Consider the following 26,288-nt stretch of genomic DNA (forward strand, 5'->3'; position numbering starts at 1 on the left):
TACTCAAATAAAAGGGAAAGATTCGAACTTGATACCTCTAATAGAAGCTCTTGGACGAATAAGCAGTAGATCTATCAGCCTCTTCTCAATCCTAGCTTGGAATCCTCTTTTCCTTTACCAAAAATGTACTCACAAATCTCAAGTAAGGCTCAAGACTCTCTCACAAGCTCAAGGGGCGATTAGGGTTTCTTCTCAGAGGGGTGTGGCCGCAAATGAGGCTATAAGTGCCTTTAAATAGGTCCCAAACCCAGGGATCTAGGGTTTCCACTTACAGCGCCTACTCGGCGAGTCTACTCTTGGACTCGTCGAGTAGTTCATTAAACTCACGTGGCCACCCCGCTTCTACTCGACGAGTTATAGCGCCAACTCGTCGAGTAGATCAATGATCCTCAAAATAAATAATTTCAAAATAACATACCTGAAAATCCGGATGTTACATATCAAGTCCACCAAGCTTCCAGATTTTGCTTACTCTACATACTCAGGACCATTTGCTTCATTTATAGCGAACATCCATCATTTTTCTGAACCTGAATCGTATAGAGAAGTTGTTTCAGATCCTCTTTAGCAGAATGCTATGGCTGAGGAACTCATTGCTCTTCATCAGACTCATACATGGGATTTGGTTTCCCTTCCTCATGGGAAACATACGATAGGTTGTCGTTAGGTGTACAAGATAAAAACAAAAGTTGATGGGTCTGTTGAGCGGTACAAGGCCAGACTTGTAGCAAAAGGGTATTCCCAACAGTACGGTTTTGACTATGAGGAGACATTTGCCCCAGTGGCAAAGATGACGACAGTCCATACTATGATTGTAGTTGCATCCGTTCGACAGTGGAAGATCTTTAAAATGGATGTCAAGAATGCATTTTTGAATGGTGACCTCCATGAAGAGGTTTATATGACTCCTCCCCCAGGAATTCAACACCAGCCGGGTGAGATTTGTCGGATTCGCAAAGCTTTGTATGGTCTCAAGCAAGCACCTCGTGCCTGGTTTGAGAAATTCTCCATAGTGATTACCTCTCTTGGATTTGTCCAGAGTAATCATGATTCGACTTTGTTTGTTAGATGCTCAAGTGCAGGACATATTCTTTTGTCATTATATGTGGATGAAATGATTATTACTGGTGATGGCCATGGTGGTATTGAGTCTTTGAAGCATGATCTAGCTCATCGATTTGTTATGAAGGATTTGGGCTTGCTACGTTATTTCTTGGGTATTGAGGTGGCTCAATCTAAGAAAGGGTATCTTCTTTCTCAGACTAAATATATATCTGACTTGTTTACACGGGCTGGGCTCTCTGACAATCGAACTGTTGATATTCCTCTTGAAACCAATGCACGGTATTCTCCTACTGATTGTGTTCCTTTGTCATCTTTATCGCACTGTTGTGAGAAGTTTGGTTTATCTCACAGTTACTCGTCCGGATATTGCTCATGCTGTTCATGTTGTCAGCCGTTTGTTACTGCTCCTGCCTCTGTTCATTGGGGAGCTGTACTCCACATTCTGAGATATCTTCGCGACACTCAGTTTCAGACCTTCTTGTTTCCCTCAACGTCTTCTTTTGAGTTACGTGCCTATAGTGATGCTGATTGGGTTGGCGATCGTCATGATCGTAAATCCACCACTGGATTTTGCGTATTTCTTGGAGAGTCTCTCATTTCATGGAAGAGCAAGAAACAGGACGTTGTCTCTAGATCTTCCACAGAGGCTGAATATCGTGCCATGGCTGTGACTACATGTGAGATTATCTGGTTACGGTGGCTGCTTGCAGATATGGGAGTTCACATTTCTTCACCTACTCTCCTGCATTGTGATAACAAAAGTGCGATACAAATTGCGAAGAATTCTGTTTTCTACTAGCAGACGAAGCACATTGAGATTGATTGTCACTTTACTCGTCATCACTTACAGCTCGGGACCATATCGTTTCCGATTGTTTCATCAACCTTGCAGCTTGCGGATATTTTTACGAATGCTCTATCGACTTCTCGGTTTCGGTTCGTGTTTGACAAACTCTCAATGCTTATTATTGTGGCATTGTGAGTTTGAGAGAGGATGTTAGCCTATATATTATTAGCCAACATGTTTATGGGCCCTTAGTCTTTAGCCCATTAGGGTTTTGTCTAGCTAGTATTCATTCTCCGCTTTATTCTTTGTAGCATTTATGTTTTTCATTCAAAACCTTATAATTTATATCTATCATAATCATATGACAATGTTATCAATTTGATTGGATGGAATCAAAGGAACAAAATGGACAAAAATAAGAAATTAAATCCAAGAACTTAAAAATCCTTCAAACCCGCCAAGTGGGTTCGGTTTAAAAAGTTCATCCTCAGTTTTGTCTCTTAAGAGTTACAATCAAGGTTTAATGCAAAATTATAATTGAAGCAAATGATACAAAAAGGTCACGCCTTACATAAGGACATTATGACAAACTATATGGAAGTTCAGAAGCGAAAGAGCAAGTGATGAAAAATTACAGATTGATACAACTAATATAATGCACAACACTATCTTGATTTTCTTGACGTGCTACATAAAATGGAATCAATTCAATTACAATGCATTTTATCGTCTTCGATTAGAATATGTGAAGTATTAATACAATTAACGAATTCTCAAAATGAAGTTTTGTATGAACATAAAGGGAAAAGGGCACAAAGTTCTTCAACTGTTCTTGTAAGAAACCTTGGATTTGGTAAATGGAAACCTAGTTTGTAAAGATCATTGTCAAAATGAGTCTGTTTGAGAGTTTTCTTGTAACTTTCAGAGGCCATTCTTGGGTGACCCCTAGCAACCGCAACCTACATAAATCCACAAAAAGAGTCAAATAGACAAGACTTTCCATTTATATATAGTTCAACGTATAACTAAATTACAATTATTTAAAATACCCTTCAAAAAGAAACACCACCCATACAAAGCTTAACAGATTAAGTGACTTGTGTCCCCAATAAGCCCATTAAGTCAAAAAGAACCAAACACCTTAAACGAGTTAAGGAAGATATAAGTTGAAGGGCACTAACCCGATGTCTCCCTTGAAGTTCAAAAAGCCAGAAATTCCAGTCCTTCAATGTATCTCCATCTACTTTGACATATATATCAGCCCAATCTTTGTGTTGAAACTCCACATAATCTAATTTATACCCAACTCCTGTTCCTAAGGCCTTCACGAATGCTTCCTTCAAACACCAATTCCTGTTCCACTTTCAAACCATACATTAATCATACCATTCACAACCATCAAGTACATTAATATGAACCTTGAAAATCTTAAATTTCCCTTAGTTTGACTAAGGGAGGATACAAAAAAAGAATGCCTTTTAATCAAGAAAACAAGCAAGCAAATTGTAGTTTCACCTGAAAAAAACGTCCAGGACATGATCATCAGAACCAGCATTGACAATCTTTTCCCATTCTGAACTTGAAAAGTATGATGAGAAATTGTGAATGAACTCTGAAACCGTTTCTTTCCCAGGATTGACGCAACATACAATGTCTAAACCCACAAGGCAAATGGGCTCAGAGGCTATCGCCACATAGTCACCATGATGAGATACATTAAAGTTGAAATTTGGAAATTTCATACTGTTCTTATGGCTTTCCTAGAAGAGAGAAGCAAGGACATGATCATACATGACACAGTGATCAGAGTCAGAGGCACAAAAGCATAAGAAGAATGTGAAGTTTCAGTCCAATTCAAACAAATACCAGATACGGCTTGCCTTCAGGAGTTCGAATGATGATAATCTCTTCAAATGGAATCTCTAGAACCTCATGCACAAGTGCATACTGCAACAGCCGGCTCACAAGTGCCCTCTTTTGGTCTTCAGTTTTCATAAACCTAATTAATTTCACCCACCAACAAAGATTCAACTACCAAAGGTTTCAATTTGCGAAGTCGAGTTCAATTATAACAGTAATATCGGCCTTACCTGGTGACAGAGGAGTGTTGTTCTTGAGGTAAAACAGACATGGCGATGTAGAATTCATTGGGTGTGGGATTCCACTGTGATATGTTGACCAACCATCTCTTCACACCCTTTTCCATCTCCATTTCCATGGCAATTCACGGAAGAAGAAGGGGGCATGATTGTAATTAACAGAGTCTGGGGGCTGGGGGTGAGATTACAACTATGAGTAAAGTTGGCGTGGGTTAACTGTAACTTTTGAATAAATAAAATTGGGAAAAAAGCAAACACAAAAAGCCAAATTCGTCCGGCACAGACACAGCAAGGGCGCAACTCCCTCACCACCGCTCCCGGCCGGTTGCTCCTCCGCTCACCAAGTACGTATTCGTTCAACTCTCTCCGTGTATTCATCACAAATTTCCTGTCAACTAATCAATTATCACACAGACACATGCGCTCAGGGGTTATTCGCAAGTTCTAATTTTGTTGAATGCCATGTGTATTTCTTGATTTGATTGTGATGAAAAAAAACTCATCTCAGATTAATTACATTGTGTGTTTTGCTTTACTGTCTATATTAATAAACAAGTTTGATTTCCACTAGAACATCGTGTATAAACAGTACATTGAAATATTATATATGTCAGTTTTTGTATGTCAAAGGTACTACTTTGAAGCTCTTTTTTCTTTATATTGGTCAATTGTTTGAACTGATAGTGTTTGTATATGAAGAAGGATAAACAAGAGCTGTAGTGTTTGTTAATTAATGTCTATATTGATTGTTTTTTGTGGTTGCAGAATGCAGATGGATTTTGCTTGATTCTTGATTTGTGTTTTTAATAGAAATATGGTAACTCCAAGTTTTGTGTGGAATGTGTGTAAATCGTCGTTGACATTTGGGTTAATAGGTCTCACCATATCAGACCGTGTTGCTAGTATTGTCCCTGTAAGGGGATTCTCTATGTCACCCACATTCAATCCTGACAAGACCACTTCTTTGGGATTGTTTACTGGTAGGTTTCTAATTAATTTAGCGAAAACCTACACACTACACAGTTTGGTTGTGCTAGTTTGATTGACTAAGTTAATTAATGGTTTTCGTCTGTGCAGATGATCATGTCTTGGTGGAGAAACGTTGCCTCATGGATTACAGGTTCTCACATGGTGATGTTGTAGTTTTCTGGTATAGTAACAGCTTTTTTTTTACTTCCATTATTTTCTTACATATATTTTTCCATGTGTTACGAATATGATTCAATTAATCATATCATCCATTCCACACAAAGTAAATTTGGTAGTTGATTATTTGGTTTGGTGATGTTGATTCTGATGGAGTGATGAGATGTTTTTGCAGCTCACCAAGTAGTTACAAGGAGAAACACATGATAAAACGTATAACTGGCATGCCAGGTGACTGGATCAGTCTTCCATATTCGTATGATGCTGTCAAGGTTCCAGAAGGCCATTGTTGGGTTGAAGGAGACAATCCCACCGACAGCCTGGACTCCAGATCATTTGGCCCCGTATGTACTTCTTTATGTTGAACATATATGCCCTGAACATGAAAACTAAAATGTTAATTTATTAATTTATTATTTTGTTTATAGATTCCACTGGGGTTAATTCGTGGAAGGGTTACACACATTCTCTGGCCGCCTCAAAGAGTCGGCAAAATTGATCACAGAAGCTTTTCTCAAGGTGGATTTGCCTTCTAAGCTCCGTATTCATCATACTTAAAGAGTGAGTGTGTGTATCATAGTGAGATTCGTTTGTGTTTTTTTTACCATAAAGGTATATTGTAGACACATATTCTTATAAGGTTTCAAGCACAAACTTCTAACCACAATTTTCATTTCCAGAGGTGATATTTCCAATTATGAAATTGATTCATTCACAGAAGGTACAACACCCTTGCAACTATCATACAAGTCGGTGAAACTTATATTTTATGTGTGAAAGAATCACCTCCCATTTTATAAACAGCTGAATATATTTTCAATGATAAGCATTGATTCATTTTATTTTTATGGATAGCCTTCCTTACTACTTACAAATGTCATACTCATATCAAGGTGTTCTTCGTTAATGTGACTGAAACTTAATGATATATTAGTAAGTGAATATTACTATTAATAACTCTTGAATAATACTTATTATGACATTAAACCATGTCTTGTGTGGCTTCTCCAATATGACATGATGGATGCTAAAAAAAAAAAAAAAGACATGATGGATGCAATGTACACGTTTTGGGAACATAAATATTGTCATCGTCTCATTGTTTTGTATCAACTTACAATGTTTCCTAAATTAATTAAGAATGAACAAAATGATAGAATTGACATGATTACTGATGTATAGCTATATTATTGATAAAGTAATTTAACGACTGGTATGGTTTGAATATAAAGTTTGGTATATGGAATGAACTGTTCCAGTAATTAACATTTTTCTCTGGATGACAAAAAAAAACTTAAATTTGACAATTTTTCCCAGGTAGTCTTCCAGTAATTAACATTTTTTCCAGAAAAACCTAATTTAAAAAAAAAAAAAAAAAAACTTATATTTGACAAAGAAAATCATTTTAACCAACTTTTTTATTTTGCCTTATAATTTGTCCGTTCTTATTTATGATATTGTTTATAGTGTTCCTAATGGTTTTCAACATTAAAATCTGAAGAAAACATTAGATTGTTTATGTATTTTGTTGGCAAAATACATATAAAAATTGAGAAATTAAATATTTTCCTACTTATCTTCCTACCTCATATGAAATGATGATAAGTCTTAAAATATTATTAATTTTATCAAAATGTAATATAAAAACAAGATAGGAAGAAATTTGATTTCTCATAAAATTTTACTTGTATATATGGTCCTCAAAGATATTATAAAGTACAATGGTCTAGACTGATACATGGAGAAAACAATGCTAATCTATTCTACCCCATGATGAGCCCATGGCCACTATGCCCAAAGAGTCCAACGAATGGAAGGTGTACATTTGGAGAAAACACAAGAATAGCCTCGTGTAAGACCAAGATGAAGAGAAGTCTTTATGACATGTGGAAAGCGAAGGAATAATATTTAGTTTGAAAGATAACATGGAGGATCATTCTTTTTTTCATCTTCATTTTTATTTCGAATTGAGAATTTTGCCTTAGAACATCGGCACCAATTGTTTCATCATTTGGAAATTCTTGTTTGATGTTTGAGATTGCCTTTTATAAATTGTACTAAACGTTCCCTTCTTTGTCGGTGACATCTATTGTTACTTTAAATACTCAAATCCAACGTTTTCCACATTAAAAAAAACTAACAAACTTTATATAATTTTCTAACTTTCTAACCATACACAACAAATTATGCATTAGATGGTTGTACTTCAAAATTATATAAAACATATATTGTTGTATATGGCTAAAAAAATGTTCCATCACCCTTTCCACATACATAGCTATCATTTTCAAAAATATTCGTTTTAAAAGGCCCCTAAAACCATCAACTTCAAACTTTAGTTTGGTGAATACCACTGGTTTTAAATTGCGTGTACTACTGTCTAAGCTCATATGCCCAAAACAGAATCAACAAAACTCAGCAATAAGTTTCACCTTTTTCTAACCAAAAAAAAAAAAAAAGTGAAGAACGTATACGTCTCACCCAACTCTTGGAGATATAATTTTACTTTTTTTCATTCAAGAATCTCTTTTGAATTTCATGTGTATCTTATCTTAGGTACCAATGTGGCACAAACAGTAAGAGTCTAGGAATACATACATATACTTACTTATTCAGGCTTTCTACATGTAATAATCGAGAATTTAATCACACCCTTGTTGAATCCTTCAATCATCAACGGCATCACTAATGCCCCTCTTATAGTCTTCCATCCTACTCAAATTAATTCCAATATTCATTTTTCTCATCACCAAAGAGCAACAGTATAAAGGGTAAAACCGTAATAAAAAAAAAAGTAAAAGCCAATTAATTACCACTTTGTAGCAATGAAGTTAGACCTTCCCATGTCAATGCAGACCTTATCACAGCTGGCCAAAATGGGGCAACATTCTCCGACCAGTCAGCTGATTTTATATCCTGACAATACTCAAAAATATTATATGAATTTTCAATTTTGATCCAAAAACCATGTATTGGAAAACTGTATATATTTTTACCTGAAGTGAAAGGGATTCCAATAAGTTTACATAATCAGAAGTAGAACACCAAGCAGGAAGATAAAATGCATCACAAATCTTGTCCAAAAGCCTTTTTTCATCTGGTCGTAGGGATTCTTCACTAGGGGAAAGGTCCCTGTGGCACCATGTCACTATAATTATGGTGCCACCTGGCGCAGCTACACGAGCCAACTCACTAACAAACTGTCAAATTGTCAGCATAAAGAGATTCAGAACACAACAAAACGCATGGGACCCCAAATATATGGGGTGAAGTCAACAGAACCTTTAGTTTGTCAGGCATATGCTCTCCGCTCTCCATTGACCAAACCAGGTCAAACTTTCCATCAGGAAATGGCTGGTTTAAAGCATCTGCAACTTCAAATGAGACCTGTTTATTGTTCATAGAGTGTCAACTGTCAAGTTTAGTTCATATGATAGAATATATATGTATGAAGAAGATGTGGGGTAGTTTGTTTGTTGATTTTTTTTTTTTTTTTTTGAAAGTGTAAAAATTGATACCTTGTTGGCCAATCCTTTGGCAGCAGCAAGATCATTGGCTCTCTTGGCTTGTACAGGGCTGAGGGTGATGCCATAACATTCTGCCCCGTATTTTCTTGATAGGTACCTTGAGCTACCTCCAATGCCACATCCAACATCAACTATGCTCCTAGGTTTCTTCTGGGAGTCCTCTATAAGAAGAATTGTTCATCATGTATGGTGAAAATTGAAAACATATAGATAGCTTTGAGGGAAATACCAATTGATCATATTGATATATGACATTAACATGATCCTTTACTTGAAATCTTTCAATTGGATTCTTTGAAAAGATATTGATGAACTAATTACCAAGGGCATGAACACATTCGATGTAAACAAACTTCATATAAGAAAGAAGCTTTGAAATAAGAAAAGAAGGGGGAGTCTGAGGGAGAATAACAAGGCTGGTAACAATGAGAAAGAAACTGATAATCTCAAAAAATAAGTTGGACTTTCACTTCATTCATTGATGATCTGAGTGCCATTAAATTAAATTAAAAGAGTACATATTGGAAATTAACGTTGATAAACTGAAACAAGAAGTCTAAATATATGTGTGTATTTTGAACAGAATCGAATTAAGGAGTACAAACTGAGAACGGATTCGAAATTCGAGGATGCTAGGATTGAAATGAAAGATGCAGTGGAAAATCAAACGAACAGAATCAAAATTAATTCAAAACGAGAGCGTAGTAAAGTAGTTGGTTAGATAAACACCAACCAAGGGATTCCTCCGGTAAAGGATTAAATGGAAGCTCAAGTAGTCGACATGCTGCACTCAATCAATCATGGCTTATTATCGGAACTGTGCTATTGAGCCAGGCGTTTTACATGCAACTCGTCGACTAATTGGTGAAAGTGCGAGATACCATGATTTAATAAAGAAAAAAAAAGTACGATAAATACCGGGAACAGAGGCGAAATGGAGTGCTTGTTCAATCATACGGATCTGAGCAGATCGGTGGTCGGAGATCTGTACGACGGCGTCGGGGTCGTAGAAGCCGTGATGCATGTGTTCTCCCCATATATTCTCCCAAACTCCAGATGATTCGTCGTAGAACTCCGCTATTCCTTTCTTCAACCGCTGGTCATCCGCCGTCGCAACTGCCATTCCACCCTTGGCACTAATAGCTCCTCCTCTAAGCCGCTGACACGGCTGCAGTTTACTCGCGCTAAAGAGACTCGATTGGCGCGTGACGGTGGTGGTAAGGAGAGCAGATGTGCACGCGCCGTACAACGCTCTCATTCTGTAGATTCTATCTGAAACTCGTCGTCCGTACAACCACGTAGCTGAAGGTGGGGTTGTAGTTGGGCATGGCTTGGGCTTTTACTCGTGGGAAAATACTCTCCGCTTCATGTGAGATACGTGGCCATCAATTTGTACACCAAAAAACAACATTTACATGTATTTGTGAAAAGTATTATTATTTATTTATTTTGTTTGAAATAACTTGATTGATGAAAACGTGAGTTCCAGTAAATTGTGTTTATTTAAATAAGTTTTATATAAATAGATAAATCTCTAAACTTTGGTATGAAGTGAAACATTGTTGCATAATTTAATACAGTAATAAAATAAAACATTGTTCCAATATTTCACATATTTTAATAAAAATGCATTGTACTTCTTCCAAAATAACTTGTATTTTGTAGTATCGGCAAATTTGTTAATATTCATTCGTTTAAAAAAAACGTATTGAACATGAATAGATGTAATAAAATAATCTAATTGGTAAACACCAATTCCTATCTGTTGACGTTGCTTACTTAAAACTTAAAAGACTAATTTTCATGTAGCTTTGCGAACGAAATAATATCATTAAAAATAAAACTCAAAAAGTATAAAGCATAAATACATTCGACAAAATCCACGTATATTATTTATTAATAACTAATAACTATTAGCAGACAATAACAAATAATTTGTAAATACATTTAGGATTAAAGAATACATAACGTCTCATTCGGATTTCCCCTTTAGGCCTTTACGAGCAAAAATAGAGAGGCAGGATTATGTAACATTTTTTGGTTGCTAGTATATAGTCTTTTCAAATTAGGTATGTGATCGATACTTTGTGTGTTTTTGGCAAAATTAGCTGATAGCTGGAAGCTGTAGTTTTTATTTGTTATATGAATGTTTGTCATGGACGTCTTTGAGGGTGTGTGAGATAGACGACCGCACGGACCCATATCATGGAAGGGCCCGATTTTTACAAACGATTCATCATAGTAGACTAGTAATCCAGTCCCGGAAACAAAATTAATCCAAAGGTACCATCATCATGACAAAGTCAGTTCACCCTTTGATTCTTGTCTATCTAAATTGGAAGTCGCTAGGACGCTACACCTTCTCTTGAACCCGCTAAGTCATTGAGAGTGTGTGTTTAATTGTTGATTAACTGATTGTTTCAAAATCAATGCACCATCTCAATTCTAAAATCAAAATTGTAAGTTTCAAAATCCAGTAAGATCACTCAATTTCATAATCTCTTTTGGCCTTCAATTTCATATTATTGATTAATTGATTGTTTCAATTTTAAAAAACTAGAAACGATTTTTTGAGAAATCCAATGATCACCTGTTGTGTTTTTACTTTAGAATCGATCGATTTCAGTTGTGGCTTGCATTTTTTATTGTTTCAATTTTAAGCGACGACTTTTTTTTAAAACAAGATTTGAACAATACAATAAGTATGAAAAGATTTCTGAATTTTTGCTTCCAAAACATTAAATGAATTTGATGACAAAGATATTAAGTTGTGTTGTATTTGTCTTGAAGCTGCACTTAAGTATGGTGAACGATCAAATATTGACGTCAATGAACTTTATCTGGAGTTAAATCTGGTTGGAGAGTTCTTACCGAGTGAAACCACTAACCCTACCGATGTTTCAAAATATATGAAAAAGTCAATTCTAGTAAGTGTTGCATCTGTAGAAAGAAGTTTCTTAAAATTAAAGTTGTTAAAGTCCTATTACGGTCCATATTTCACAAGAAAGACTTAATGATTTAGAAATGATAGATATTGAGAACAATATATTTGATAGATATTGTGAATAATATATTAGGGAGTATTATTATAAAGAGTTGGTGAACAACTTTGTTTTTAAGAATGTTATGATAGTATTGTAATTAATGTAACTACGTAAGATTATATTATATATTATCGTACTTTATTTTTCTAACAATTATCGATTTATCATAGTATTAATCAATTTTGCTTATACTAAAACAAAATATGTTTAAGAGCCCAATTTTATTTTTTTACACAGGCCCCAAAATCAACTAGACGTCTCTGATGTTTGGTAAAAGTAGTTAAAAGCTTTTAAAACATGTAAAATTACATAAAATGATAATTGTTTAAAAAAGGTAAATATGTAAATATATTTTGAAAGGCAATTATGAAAATTAATTGTAAGAGCTCAATAGCTTTTTCTTAAACATTACATTAAATATGTTTTAAATTTGGAATGTTTTGCTTAAACTTAAAGCTAAAAGTATTACTGACCAATAAGCTTAATTGGATGCCTTTATAAGATCATCTCGAAGGTGCTAGCCGAAAGGTTGAAGTTAGTTATCGATTTTGTCATTAGCCCAACTCAAACAGCCTTCATAAAAAATTGAAATATACTAGACATGCCATTGATTGTAAATGAAGTCATATCATGGGCTAAAAAAGCTAAAATCAAGGCTTTCCTTTTCAAAGTTCAAAGACCTTTGATTGTGTGAATTGGATGTACATGGATCACCGGATGTTCTTATGTCACGGATGAATTTTGGGGTAAAGTGGTGAAACTAGATCTGGGGTTGCCTCTCATCAACCAGAGCCTCAATAATAGTTAACGAATTTGCAACTAAAGAATTTGCTTTAGAGAGGGGAATTAGACAAGGGGACCCATTCTCACCATTTTTATTCATCCTAGCTGCTGAAGGACTCAATATAGCAATGGAAGAAGCCTTGAGCCAAAACATTTTTAAAGGCATTCCTCTCCCAAATAACTGTCCAATCCTGAAACACCTCCAATATGCAGACGACGTGGTCTTTCTCGGTGAGTGGTCGACCCAAAATGCCAAGAATCTTATAAGAATCCTACGTTGTTATGAACTCGCTTCGGGCCTTAATGTTAATTTAACAATAAGCAATCTTTTTGGCTTGGGTATAGGCAACCTTGAAATCGAACTGTAAGCTAGGAGCATTCAATGTTCTATTGGCAACCTGCCATTTGTCTACTTAGGTCTTCCCGTAGGCACCACAATCTCTGTTGGGTTAATCTTGATTTATTTATTTTGTTTTAGTAGATAGATTATTAGTTGGAATAAGTCTTCCTAGTTTGATCAACATTTATGGGTTGTACGTTGAGAATGTGCATATGGGGATAATTGGTCATTAGGTAGTACCTAGTCTTTAGGAGTCCTTAGGTGTAGGAGTATTTTAATACTATTTTACAGCTTGTAGGTTGCTTTCAAGGGCTATATATAGTCCTTCTTTATATGAATAAAGTGTGCAGAGAGAAAGAGAGTATGGCAATAAAACCTTTTGTTCTGTAACTTTAGTATACTTCTTTTGTATACTTATTCAAAAGTCACTCATCTTCTCGTGTGTAAGTTCATTTTGAGTGATATTGAAGGGTTGGTTCCAACATTTGGTATCAGAGCACCCAGGTTCACACCTGGTTCTCAGCAAGAAATAGAGGATGAAAGCAAGAAGTTTGGTGATATGAGGATCGATTGATCTGTAGCAAGAAAGTAAGCAGCAAGCATGAAGATTGGCTGCACAACAACAAATTGGAAAGAAGAAAGAAGAAAGAAGAAACACAGAAAAAAGAAAGCAGAAAGAAGAAAGACAGAAAGAAGAAAGAAGCAACATGTTTGTTGTATGTTAGCAAGCAAGAGCAAGAAAAGCAAGTAGTCTGTAGCAAGTAGCAGACAAGAAAGAAAGCAAGAATGTAAGACAAGCAACAAGTCTGATCATGTTTGTTAGTCAGAAGAAAGATGCAACAACAGAATTTTGTTGTTTGTTAGCAGGTAAGAAAGAAGAAGCAAGCAGCAAGTGATTAACAAGCAGGAGAGAGCCGATTGCAAGCAAGAAAAGCAAGATAGAAAGCAAGAGGTTTGTAGCAAGTAGCAAACCAGAAGTATGTAGCAAGTAGCAGTCAAGAAGTCTGAGCAAGATTATAGCAAGAGAAGCAAGATTAAGAATAATCAAGATTAAGGGGGTGAATGTTGGGTTAATCTTGATTTATTTATTTTGTTTTAGTAGATAGATTATTAGTTGGAATAAGCCTTCCTAGTTTCATCAAGATTTATGGTTTGTACGTTGAGAATGTGCATGTGGGGATAATTGGTCATTAGGTAGTACCTAGTCTTTAGGAGTCCTTAGGTGTAGGAGTATTTTAATGCTATTTTACAGCTTGTAGGTTGCTTTCAAGGGCTATATATATAGTCCTTCTTTATATGAATAAAGTGTGCAGAGAGAAAGAGAGTATGGCAGTAAAACCTTTTGTTCTGTAACTTCAGTATACTTCTTTTGTATACTTATTCAAATGTCACTCATCTTCTTGTGTGTAAGTTCATTTTGAGTGATATTGAAGGGCTGATTCCCAACAATCTCAAGAACATCTCATTAGAGCAGCTTGATATCCAAATTTCAAGCTAAACTATCAAAATGGAAGGCCTCTACACTCTTATTTGGTGGAAGACTAACATTATGCAAATCAGTGCTTAGTGGCCTAGGTACTTTCCTTTTCTCGATCTACAAGGCACCAGCCAAAGTCATTAACTCTCTTGAATAAAATAAGACGCTTCTTTGGGGGTGGATCGACAGAAAAAATAAAAAGTACCATGGATTGCCTGGGAGAAAGTGCTCTCGAAATAAGTAAATGATGGATTAGATATTGGAAGCCTTAAAGCCCCTAACCTCGCGTTGCTAGGGAATAAACAGGAACTGTGGAAGAGTGTCATTATAGCAATCTACGTAGGCGACGGGGGTTTCAATGCACCTTCTAGGGCAAAAAGAAAGAGTTGTTGCTGGGGAAACTTTGCAAACCTGCCAATAATTTTCTCAAAAGAAAATATAGACTTCAGAAGCTTATTTATAGAATCACAAACAACTCAACATACCAAATGGTCTTTGAACTTGGAACCATCAGGGATATACTCAGTCTCTTCCCTAAGAAACTTCATCATTAACTCTATCTTACCTAGATCAATGATAGAATAGGACTGGAATAATCTTGTCCCTAAAAAGGTTAATATTTTAGCTTGGAGAGTAGCACATGGTAGAATCCCAACACGAGTGAACCTTATAAAAAGAGGCGTTGGTAATAACCATTTATGTGTACTGTGCAGCCAAGAACCAGAAACGGAAGAACATATTTTTCTAAGGTGCAAAGCCTCTTGTCAGGTCTGGAATAATCTTAAAACATGGTGGCGGCTACTCCCGGACTACATCATATCACTGTCCAACTTGTTATTCTGGAAGAACGCATGGGGGGGGGGGGGGGGGGGGGGGGGGAGAGAGATCTAACATTGCAGGCCAACTTCAATCGACCATAATGCTAGTATATATTTAGGTAATCTGGAATCACAGAAATCGGAAAGCTCATTCGAATAGCATATCCTCTCACAAAGGTTTGGCAAACGACATCCAATCTATATCCCATCTATGGGTTAACTCCAGACTAAGGAACAAGTCCATGTGGTGGATGAAATGGTGTTCCGACCCTGTCAACACGTGTTTTCGGCTATAAGCATCTTATCTCAATGGAAGGTTCTAGGGTTCAGGGCAGTAGGGGGAGGGTGGGAAACTTTAAATAACTTGGTGTCTTGGTGTGTTCTTGCAGCAGACTAGCGTGTGTTTGGTGTGTGTATCAATTCATAAGGGTGGACATTATTTAGGATTTAGACTGCTTGATGTAGCACTTCTTTCGTATTTCTTTGGATGGTCTCGTGTTGTGTCGGGTAGTTTGAGTTGGTTTTTGTACCCTCCTTGCAGGTCCCTCAAGACATACACATGAAGTTGTTGTATCAATTCACAACGGATCAACATCTACAAGATGTGGGGATAACCATCCATGTGTCCCTGGTATTTTACCCCATAGTTGGCTATTCTCAGTAAAGTACTCACTGTAATATCAATAGCCTCAAAGCAATCCGGAGAGTTTACAAAACAGCTGGATGGACAACATGGTGAAGTCAGAGTTAATCAAGTTCTGTGGTTGTGGATGGATGATCCAAATAGGACAATTCCCACTTAGGAAATATGGGCAGCTATTCCCATGTGGCAAAATGGCTGCTCTGAGATTTTTTTTAGAACTCTCAGATGGTACCTGTTGAAAGTTATTTGTGATGGAAGGGATATTACTCAATCCTGTCTACCATTAGCAATTCATTATCTCGGCTGGATGTCAATGTGGAATCAAGACGATATTGATAACAATTGTGGAAATACACTGATGCTTCATGGGATTCTAAGCTGTAACTGTCAACAAAGTTGCAGCAAGTTAATAATCTGGTGTGATCTCAATTACTATGCTTCGTGTTTCTCTATTTTGTATTATGTTTTTTTTTGTTCTATGTTCTACTTGTAGCATTTGCATTTTCCAGCTCTACGCTGGTTTTTTATTTTATTAATATTAATCTTGCCGTTTCAAAAAAAAAAAAACTAAAAGTTAGTACTGCAAAACAAAATTTTTTGTTTAAATCGAACATTTTATTAAAAGCCAAAAGCTCCAAAACGCTCATTGCCATACACAACATTTGATATTTTACTATATTTTTAAAACGGTTAATTCGGATATGCATATATTCCTACCTTTAAAATTACACCATTTTATTACATGTTGCTTAAGATTGGAACTAATAACAAGAGTAAAAGATAATTATACAACTTTTATAAGTAATCATAAAATTGACCAAAAATAGAAGCGTATATCAAAAATTATTGTTTTGTAATATTTATCACAAACGATAGTCTATTTTGCAAAAAAAATCCTTGCAAAATTGCTTCGTTGTCATTATATTTTGTGATTTTTATTTTTCAAGGATGAGACCTACAAACTTACACGTTTTTGTTTAAAATGTACCTTTTTTGGTATTGTAGGGAACTTAAACTCAAAATGTTTGGCTTTACAGGGGCATAAACCTTAAACATTGCTTAATCAATAGGACATATCCTCTTTGAGCTCAAACCCTCTCCATTGAAGTTTTTGCTTCTAATCCGAATATCAACAAAAAACAATATGGAAACATTCAAGTGATTCGTTCAATCTCTACATGGAATTTGTTGATACCGACATCAAAATAACAGGGATTTTTTTTTAGGAATGACGCTATTGAAATTACCCATCTACAATGACCAAACCACAACATTCTGGATTCTGTGGAGTTATCATCAAACAAAATCCACAGTAGTTCGAAAACTTTTGCATCAAATTTGCATGAAAATGGGGCCACAAACAAGACAGTAATTGTTCAATATAAGCTTTCTCTCAATTGTGGTCCGCACAAATGCACATTTGAATCTCACAATATGGCATTTGGAAATTTTAAAATGAGAAAAGCATGGCATAAAAGGTACTTAATCTTATAATAAACAAGAAACTAGAGGCAGAAAAATGACAAAAAACATGCCTTGACTTGACATTGTCTCAGAAAAACTAGTAGTCTAGTCCTTTCATCTCTCAAGTATTAGTGGCCCTGGTGTAGATTTGCTGACTAGCATGTGCAGATACCATCCTAATTGCACCTCTTGCCATCAAATCCTTGATTGCCTTTCTTGCCAATGATCCATTGATCTAAACAGAAAAAATTACAACCAACATCAGATGACTTTCTACCATGTTTAAACCGGTTCAAGTTTTTCTCACTTCTAAGTTTTGAGAAAAAGGTTTGTTTATTATGGAATTATGGGAGCATAACTTTAATGAAGAAGATACTACATTGCATAGAACATTTGAAGGATAGAATGGTAAATGTACCCTTAATCTGTCTGATAAGATGGAAGGAGTGATGAGCTTGAACTTTGGAGCTTCAGAAAGAAGCTTATCATATGTTGCCTTATCAAAAAGCACCATGTTGTTCACCTTCTCCTTTTGCTTTCCCTTGCTCCACTTCTGAAAACCATTTCACAAACAATCTTAAAACTCTACTTAAAATTTAAAAGACAACACAATTTTCCAAGACTTTGTCATGTATCTAAATACTGCTCAATTAACAATAATCATAGAAGTTCTAGAACTAAAAACGTTCTTCCCATGAACTGTGCATTTGTAAAAAAACAGGGTTAACATCAAAAATCAAAGTATGTTACTTTATGTTGAGGCAGAGTTAATTTCAGACTACAGCGCATGATTAATTTCATACCAGATAAAATGTACGATTAAAAATCTAAAACCCTAATCACGATCTAAAAGTGAAAATACAGTAAAGAATAAGAAAATGCATAACGAAGCTGCGTATCATATATCGAAAACATAAACGTCGATGAAAATCAGTGATAGTAAATCAAAATTTGACCTTCTTTTTCTGCTTTCCACCGCCAGACTTGGCCGGTTTAGACGACGGCGGGGGGGCCTTTTCCTTCTTGGGAGCCTAAATTCAGCATAGGATGAAATTGTTAAACTCTTGTTAAAATAGAATGACGACGAATCAAAGACAACAGTGTTAGATGAGGGTTAACTTACCATGAAATCTGATGATCTGTAGGTCTCCTAGAGTTTCGATGTTCAGAAAATAAAGAAGCTGCGCTCAAGCATATTGTTTCTATGTTTATTTATAGCTAGGGTTTTGAAGGCCTTGGATAACTTTGCGGGCTGTCATATCGGGGTCGGGTTACATTTTATTTTGTATGTTTTTTAATAAAAGAAAAACATTGTTTTTGGGTCAAAATTAGTTTTAAGAGTAAATTATGCTTTTTGTTCTTGGCGTAGGTTATATCTTATGTTTTTCAACATGGTCCAAAATAAATCTTTTAAATTTTTTTGTTCCATGACTTCTAAGTTTCTGAATTAGACTTCATTTTAACGTTAATCCCACATAAAATAAATATTTTGTTCTTTATTTTCTTTTCTTTCCTCAAAAATCTAAAAATAAAACCCAAATCATCTTCTTCAATGAAACATAAATTAGGAAGCCAAACAAAAAACTGTTTTTTTGATAGCTAAAAAGTGGATTTATGATCTCAAATAATATATTTGAATGCCTAAAAATCAATCAACCTGATTTTCATCAGGATTACTATAATTAGTGTTAGGAAAAAAATTGTGTTTTAAGGGTTAATAATTTGAAGGGTTACAAAAAGGGAAGATGTGACCCGACGGTTCATGGGTTAAAATTTATAGATGTCATAATTTCATAATGGTAGTTTGGTACTTTAAAATTAATGTTTAAGTCTTAAGTTATGTTTGATGGATTAGTTGAAAAGTTAGTTGATAAAAAATGATATTTGTTGAAACTAATTGATAAGATAACTAAAATATGAAAATTATATAAAAGAACATGCAAAAGATTTTGTTTTTTTTTAATTAATAAAGGGTATATTCAAGAGGAAAAAAAAAACTCAATAAACTTGTTGAAATGCTACTTTGAGTAACTTTATAAAATACTAGCTTATAAACTATTTTTTTGTGTGCCAAACATGACAACCTAAAAACGCTCAAAATATAAGATAACTTATTATGTAAATGTGGTGTGCAAAACATAGCATTTGAAGTTTAAACTTAACCAAGTTGTAATCGCAAGCCTTTTGGGTAAGGGAGGGCATGTTTGGGGTGCTTTGAGTACCATTATGTGAGTAATTCAAGTATAATTGTACAATATAAATGACAAAATATTGATTGCTTATGAAAAAATTAACTAAAGGAGTTCGGGTTTAAATGTATCTACTAAATCTAATGCTAATGTAGATTAAGAATTTGGAAATACAAGAATGTTGATCATGATTCTATTAATATTGTGTGTATTATAAAGCTTATCCTCTAATTGGAAAAGGATAAGAAAATAACAAACTACATACATTCTCTAGGCAACTAACGATTACCCTATGATCATTAGTTGTAAGTTGTTCAATAGTCAATACAATGTAATTAGAAAACATAACCGCTTTCCAATATATCGAGGTGGGTTTCATGCCCTTGATTTATTAAAGAACAATTGCATATGTTGTATCCTGTTACACAAGTGTCCAATATTGTTAGAGGAATTTGTTGGAATTCATTGAAGAACAATTATGTATGTTGTTTCCTGTTAGACAAGCGTCCAATATTGTCAGATGAATTTGTTTTAAGGAAAACATGTGTTACATGTACCTAAATCTACATGTTCTCAACATATGATTCAAATTCAGATCTTATTGTTCGATTGTATTTTTCACGTTTCTGGGCTACATCAATCGGTTTATACTTTCCAACAGCTTATCCTTTTGGGGTTTGACCCCCAAATCATGATAGGGACTTACAATTGCCTCATAAGAAGCATAAAACAAATGAGGGTCAAGAATGGCAAATTTGATCAAATTTAGCTTAAATGAGCTTGGTCTGTGAAACCAAAAAGTCAATTGATGATCCAGACTATTGCTGCTTACGTGTTCACTTCACATGGATTCATGATCAACCCTTTCCAACTTGATTTCAACTATGATTTTTGGTAATTTAGTGGACTTCACACAACAAGCTTATGTCAAGTGCAACCCCATGTTTAAGCTCATTTCATTAGTTGTATCTAGAGTACAACTTCTTTAATGCATAAGTACTAGCACTCTAAAACTAATTATTACCTTTATATCCCATTTTTGTCACGCATTTACAGTTTCAGAACACAAATCAAGACATAAACACAGATTCAAAACAATTTTTGAGAGATGACGTTTGAAATGATAAGATCCATATCACACAACACGCTGAATTACAAAACTGTCATAAGGCATCATCATACAATAATATCCACTGTTCTGAATTTGTTTATGTGGTAAAAGAAATTGATAAAGTGAAGTTATGGAACAATGCATGAAGTTTGTTGTTAGAATTTAGAAACGAGTGACCCGTTCGAGTTTGCGTGATTCAAAAAACTTGCAACGACCTTTTCCACTTGATTCAATATCTTCACTCTTCCTCTTCATTCCAGTGAAACCTAAATTACTCAGCTTCATTTGCCGCTTCCCCGATTTACTTGAGGACTCATCTTCATCTTCTTTATCTGCTTCCCTGTAAAAACAAAAATATAGCAATGTAGTTTTCATTTATTTGTCTATTATAGCATCCTCCTTTCATTTCTTTCTTTTAACACAAATGATTTTTTTATCGTTCTTCAATAAGAAAATCGAACAAAACTTGACCCGTATTTGGTAATACTTATATGATATACGTTTTTTATAAGGACTAAACTCAAGAATGTTATAATTGGGTAGATTTTTCAAATGAAGACTCACCATAACACTTCAACTCCATCTTTAAGGTAGGAATTACATGTGCCCCAACTGAAACGAACCAATGAAGGGAACCCAAAAACAGGATGTTTGTGATGTTCTAACCAATCTTTAGTTGCAGGATCTGCATGGTGTTCATTGTAATAAGAAACAAGCTTGTTATTAAACACTAAAATAAGAAATTCAAAGTAAAGAAGCCAAATTATTTCACCTCCAGGATACCCAGATCCAAAGTTCCTATGCATGTTTTCAGCAGTTTCATCAAAGACCCAATTTCTCAATGCTCGGTCCCTTGTCACCTGTATCATCAAAAGGGTAATATCGTAAAAACAGTGAGAATTGCCCAAGAAGATATAAGATGATTGGTCAATCTGAAATTCATTCACCTTGGCAACTATACTTGCTCCACTAACAACTGGATACAGACTATCAGCTTTCTTTGCAACCACAAATCTAACAGATGGGAATCTTGCAGAGAGCTTAACTGTATACTTTTCAGGATCTCCTACTGTATCAACATAAACCTGTAATTACATTCATTAGTTTTCATGGAATTTACTGACAGTTAAATTCAGGTAATACAGGTGTATTAGTGTATACCTCAGTTAGAAGATAACCCATGTCCAGCACCCTCTTAACAAGGCCCATGGCAGACTCATGTGATATCTCGTTGAGGTTGATCTTATTTCTGTTAAAAGAAGCAATCAGGCTCGATTAGAACAGTTATTTAATGGGTACAAGATTGTTTATTGCAGGAAGTTGCATACTGACTTTTGCAACATTTTAGCCGAAAGCTCTTTAGGATCTATGACATCAACAGCCCAACCAATTGTTTTATCAGTCTTCAAACTTTCAAACAGCTCCTCTCTTTTCTCTTCTTTCAAAGTTTTTGAATCTGCATAAAACAAAGAAGAGGCTCTTCTGAAGGTGAAAATTAAAAGAAAAGAGAGGGTGTATGACACAATCACACAACTTATGGAAGAAAAGAAGCCTTTAATCATTTTATGTGCTGTATAATCTTTAAGTAACATAGTAGATGTACAAAGGAAATTAGGAATCAGTGAAATAATTCATCTACCAAAATGTATTGAGAGGAGAGAGAACGGTTTAATAACAATCTTATTCTGTGAAAAAGGTAGTAAAACCATTCATAAACTTGGATGGTTTTTTAGGGGGGTGTTTGGATAGGGAAAAAATAGGTTGCTTATTGCTTATTGCTTAATCCCACCGCAATAAGCAAATTTAAGTGTTTGGATAGGAGTCTTGCTTATTGCGGTAGGAATAAGCAAAATAAGCTGATTTTAATAAGCAAGGGGGGGGGGGGGGAAATGCTTATTACTTATTGCTTATTGGTCATTTTACTCATATGAGCTGTTTTATTTTGCCAAACACGTAAATGCTTATTGCTTATTACTTATTCCCACCGCAATAAGCTAATCCAAACACATTTTAGAAAAATGTTTATTCTCGCCACAATAAGCAAATAAGCAATAAGCTAATAAGCTAAAAACTATTTATCCAAACACCCCCTAGGTTAAAAGAACGAATCAAAGAGGAAATAGGTCCGACACAGCCCACAGGCATTAGTATACACTTTCGATACACCATTTAACAATCATAAGTTCATAACAGTTCAATCAATACAACAACGATATTAGGGTAAATAATTTAGAGGACAATGGTGATAAAATACGAGTATGAACCTGCAAATTCCAAAGTGGAAAGTGTTTCCTTGTATGAAACCGGACAATAAAGGCATCCATAAACCATCGGTCCTGGAATAGATAATTAACACAGGAAAACTGAAATTAGCAATGAAAAGTCTGAAGCACACTGAATGACGTTGTCGGAATGAGAAAGAAAACCTAAAACAGGGCCGCGACCAGCTTCGTCGATGCCCATCATGCAAGGTGTTGATGCCCATTCCGGAATTTGAGCTTCCGATTCCATGTCAATGACTTCTACGCAGGCACAAGAGCTCGTCCCCTTGTCTTTACTCCTGCTTGTTCCCGCCTTAAAGAAAGGTAGGGTCAGAGTTCAGACTTTCAGATGGACCAATGGCACCCGATTCGACCCTAATTCGATGGGCTATTTCTTATACAACACTGGGCCTGAGCTTATCTTCTATTTACATAACAAATAATATAAATGTCTTCTACATAACAAATAATGCACTGATATCATATCCTCACCCTGCATTAAAATTTTCTATAGCTTTTTTCTCAATGTCACGTCGGCCTAGCAAGAGTGCTTTACGAAAATTTAAACGAACTCTCGTAATTACAACATATTTAATTATTGAATTATTACAAAAATGATCATTTTTTGAAGTCTTATATTTACCATTGACCTTTTTTTTAACGTGTAAGCATATGACAAACAAATTCGATAATGTAGGCTCACGATTGTCACCCCTACTGATGCTTCACGATTTGCTTTTCATATATTAAGCTCATTTCCATAAAAAATACATATGTACGTCATCTCCGCTAAACAAAGCTATAAATTATTGATGATGAAGAACAAAAACAAGAACGGTAAAGAGTAAGACGACAAAAGTAAAACGATTTCTCGCATCCAAAATTATATATTTGCTTTATCTTGCTACAAAAAATATATCTTTGGATTCCATATAAAACAAACCCCAGTACCCCACCTACCATTACCAACAACCAAACATCCATGGAGGAGGAACTAGAAAGAACTAGTAACCGGCAAACGTCTATGATGGAGGAACGAAGAAGAAGCACTAACAAGCAAATGTTTATAAAGAAGCAATTGGGATTTGGCGGAGGAACGAAAAAAAGAAGCAAACGTCTGCGAGGAACGCACACGCGAAGTGATACATGCCAAAAAGTGGGCTTTTGTCGGCCCAAGAGTTGATTTAGCCCAACTGAGTAACTATCGAAAAATATTAAGGGTGCGTTTAGTTGCGGAAAAATGGGCCGTTTTCCGGAAAAAATTTCCAAGAAAAATGAGAATTTTGAAAACGCGTTTAGTTCGTTTATTTTTCTAAATTTTTCACGGAAAATGAAAATTTTCCGTTTTCTAAAATTACAAAGAAGTTGGAAATTTTTGGAAAACCAATAATCATTGTTTTCCACATTTTTCTAATTCCAAAATTTTTCTAAAATATAAACACCTACTCCCACCCCATCCACCTCTACCTACCCTCACCTTAACACCCCCAACCCACCACACCCCTACTTACCTACACTCACTCCCAAGCCCACCCCCACAAACACACACACACACCCCCACACACACCCACAAACACACACACACCCACCCCCACAAACACACACACACATCCCCACCCCCACAAACACACACACACACCAACCCCCACAAACACATACACACCCACACCCACACTCACCCCTACAAACACACACCCACCCTCACCCACACCCCCACAAACACACACACACACCCAACACCACTACCACAATCACCGACCTACCATCATCATCACTACCACCGCTACCCCATCACCATCACCACCACCGCCGCCATCACCACCACTGCCACAATTGCCGCCACCACCACCACCGCTTGTCATCACCACCACCGCCGCCACCCAGCTGCCACCGCCACCACCACCACCACCGCCGCCACCTCGCTGCCACCACTGCCCCCCGCTGCTGCCCCCACCACCACCACCACCGTCCCCACGCCCACCCTACCACCGCTACCGTTTTCTAAAAATGAAAATCGATAGAAAAATACACATCTAAACACGTTTTCTAATTTTCTAAAACTGAAAATGAAAAATGAATAAATTTTAACTAAACGCGTTTTCTAAATTTTCCAATGAAAACCGAAAACGGAAAACGAAAACTGAAAAGGAAAAATGAAAAACGGAAAATAAAAACTGTTTTTCCGTAACTAAACGTAACCTAACTTATTCTCCAAATTTTTTCATAAAAAGTGTTTTTTGTGTCAGAAAAATAAAATCTTGAATTGCGGTTCTTTTTTCGCGATTTGATGGTCATTTGGTTATATTTTTAAAAAATGGTCATCAGCTTTAAAAAATAGTTATTTTAGTGAATAATTTTGGATTATGGGTCTTTAAAACTTTTATTAACTGGTTTTATGGGAAAAAGTATCCACTCATTTGGAGAATTATTTAAAGAGTAGATAGGGCATGCTGATATCAAGAACTCTCATAAATTACTCTTAAATTCCAAATATGTGTCAAAAACTCTCAGCCCATCGGAAAGAAGTCATCTCACAATACTAGGTCAAAGTCTTGTTGGTGAGAGAATGAGTGTTCAACAAAGGTGGCTCTTTATGGTATACTAAGATTAGATCGAACTTTTTTTTGTTCCACTTCGGTTGAGGTGTCATATCAGGTGGTGATGGTTTAGATCTAGTATTTTGTTAGACTTTCCGGTTGCTAAACGATGTAGAGTTCTCCAGTGTTAAATTACCAATATTTCATTTTCTGTTTTGTGCTGAATTTATTAGTAGTTTTATTTAGTGTTGAAATTGATATCTATTACTTAATTTCATTACTACTTTTCAATTATTGTCATTTTTTATTGTTGGTATGTATCAACTCAATAGATGTACTTTCAGTCATTTCGGTTATACTATCTATCATTGAACACTTTTTCTTTAGTTTAATCAACTTGGAATGTTAAAAAAGCAAATTTTGGACTCTTTCAACTTTTGATCCATCATTTTATGCATGATTATATATTAAAACATTCAAAATGTGATGGGTAAAAAGGTTAATTTTTTAGTTTGTGATGAAAAAAATCATAAAAGCAAGAGACAAGTCAAAAAAAAGACAAAAAGCCAGATGCAAAGAGAGTTGCTTGATTGGCTCCATGCCCATCCTGAATTGGTCCTACAAACAGCATGAAGAACTTAGATATCATAGCATGATGATCTCACAAAATCTCTTCATATCTTAGATTCACAATTGTAGAAAAACCGAAAACAATACAATCCATTATGCATGACCTCAATATATCTCTTCATATCAACCACTTTAACACATTAATATAGTTATTTTGCCAAAAGTAAAAGTGGTTGTGTAAAAGGACACAAATTAGACACATCGTTTATATAAATTACACAGACTTTAGACATACCAACTAACAAAAATGTGCCTGAATTTTTTTATAAAAGGTTGGAACAAAATCCACTAAACCAACCTGTTAAGTTTTAGTTTTACCAAATTTGTTAATCTCTATAACTCATCTATCCACAATACTAATAAACAA

At 35.4% G+C, this 26,288-nt stretch overlaps 5 protein-coding genes across 6 annotated transcripts; 1 reads left to right on the forward strand and 4 right to left on the reverse strand.

The window, feature by feature from the left end:
- Positions 1-2,524: 2,524 nt before the first annotated feature.
- LOC145160920 (uncharacterized) lies at positions 2,525-4,383 on the reverse strand. Its single transcript, XM_079080299.1, has 5 exons — positions 3,943-4,383; positions 3,719-3,851; positions 3,368-3,612; positions 3,034-3,205; positions 2,525-2,811 (listed from the first exon to the last, which is right to left on the reverse strand). Exons 1-5 carry the CDS (start codon positions 4,068-4,070, stop codon positions 2,626-2,628), a joined length of 864 nt encoding a protein of 287 aa, XP_078936425.1. The 5' UTR covers positions 4,071-4,383; the 3' UTR covers positions 2,525-2,625.
- LOC145160921 (uncharacterized) lies at positions 4,195-5,945 on the forward strand. 2 transcript variants are annotated; one of them, XM_079080301.1, is made up of 6 exons: positions 4,195-4,295; positions 4,717-4,931; positions 5,029-5,101; positions 5,273-5,441; positions 5,526-5,658; positions 5,778-5,945. In XM_079080301.1, the coding sequence occupies exons 2-5, from the start codon at positions 4,766-4,768 to the stop codon at positions 5,631-5,633; spliced, it is 516 nt and encodes a 171-aa protein (XP_078936427.1). In that variant the 5' UTR covers positions 4,195-4,295; positions 4,717-4,765; the 3' UTR covers positions 5,634-5,658; positions 5,778-5,945. The 2 variants fall into 2 exon arrangements, with proteins under 2 accessions (XP_078936427.1, XP_078936426.1); XM_079080300.1 differs by having other exon boundaries at positions 5,526-5,945.
- Positions 5,946-7,585: 1,640 nt separating this feature from the next.
- LOC145160922 (putative tocopherol O-methyltransferase, chloroplastic) lies at positions 7,586-9,987 on the reverse strand. Its single transcript, XM_079080302.1, has 6 exons — positions 9,543-9,987; positions 8,616-8,785; positions 8,380-8,484; positions 8,094-8,297; positions 7,911-8,013; positions 7,586-7,809 (listed from the first exon to the last, which is right to left on the reverse strand). Exons 1-6 carry the CDS (start codon positions 9,880-9,882, stop codon positions 7,706-7,708), a joined length of 1,026 nt encoding a protein of 341 aa, XP_078936428.1. The 5' UTR covers positions 9,883-9,987; the 3' UTR covers positions 7,586-7,705.
- A 7,114-nt stretch (positions 9,988-17,101) lies between these two features.
- On the reverse strand, positions 17,102-18,439 carry LOC145160923 (small ribosomal subunit protein eS25). The gene is made up of 4 exons (XM_079080303.1): positions 18,317-18,439; positions 18,150-18,224; positions 17,612-17,746; positions 17,102-17,428 (listed from the first exon to the last, which is right to left on the reverse strand). Exons 1-4 carry the CDS (start codon positions 18,317-18,319, stop codon positions 17,315-17,317), a joined length of 327 nt encoding a protein of 108 aa, XP_078936429.1. The 5' UTR covers positions 18,320-18,439; the 3' UTR covers positions 17,102-17,314.
- A 2,057-nt stretch (positions 18,440-20,496) lies between these two features.
- LOC145156956 (Polynucleotidyl transferase, ribonuclease H-like superfamily protein) lies at positions 20,497-23,089 on the reverse strand. The gene is made up of 8 exons (XM_079076152.1): positions 22,920-23,089; positions 22,758-22,829; positions 21,826-21,949; positions 21,655-21,742; positions 21,441-21,578; positions 21,266-21,353; positions 21,058-21,178; positions 20,497-20,833 (listed from the first exon to the last, which is right to left on the reverse strand). The coding sequence occupies exons 1-8, from the start codon at positions 23,002-23,004 to the stop codon at positions 20,656-20,658; spliced, it is 894 nt and encodes a 297-aa protein (XP_078932278.1). The 5' UTR covers positions 23,005-23,089; the 3' UTR covers positions 20,497-20,655.
- Positions 23,090-26,288: the final 3,199 nt, after the last annotated feature.

This window comes from Lactuca virosa, chromosome 2 (assembly GCF_052849685.1).
Source record: "Lactuca virosa cultivar CGN04683 chromosome 2, Lactuca_virosa_CGN04683_v6, whole genome shotgun sequence".
Taxonomy (NCBI): domain Eukaryota; kingdom Viridiplantae; phylum Streptophyta; class Magnoliopsida; order Asterales; family Asteraceae; genus Lactuca; species Lactuca virosa.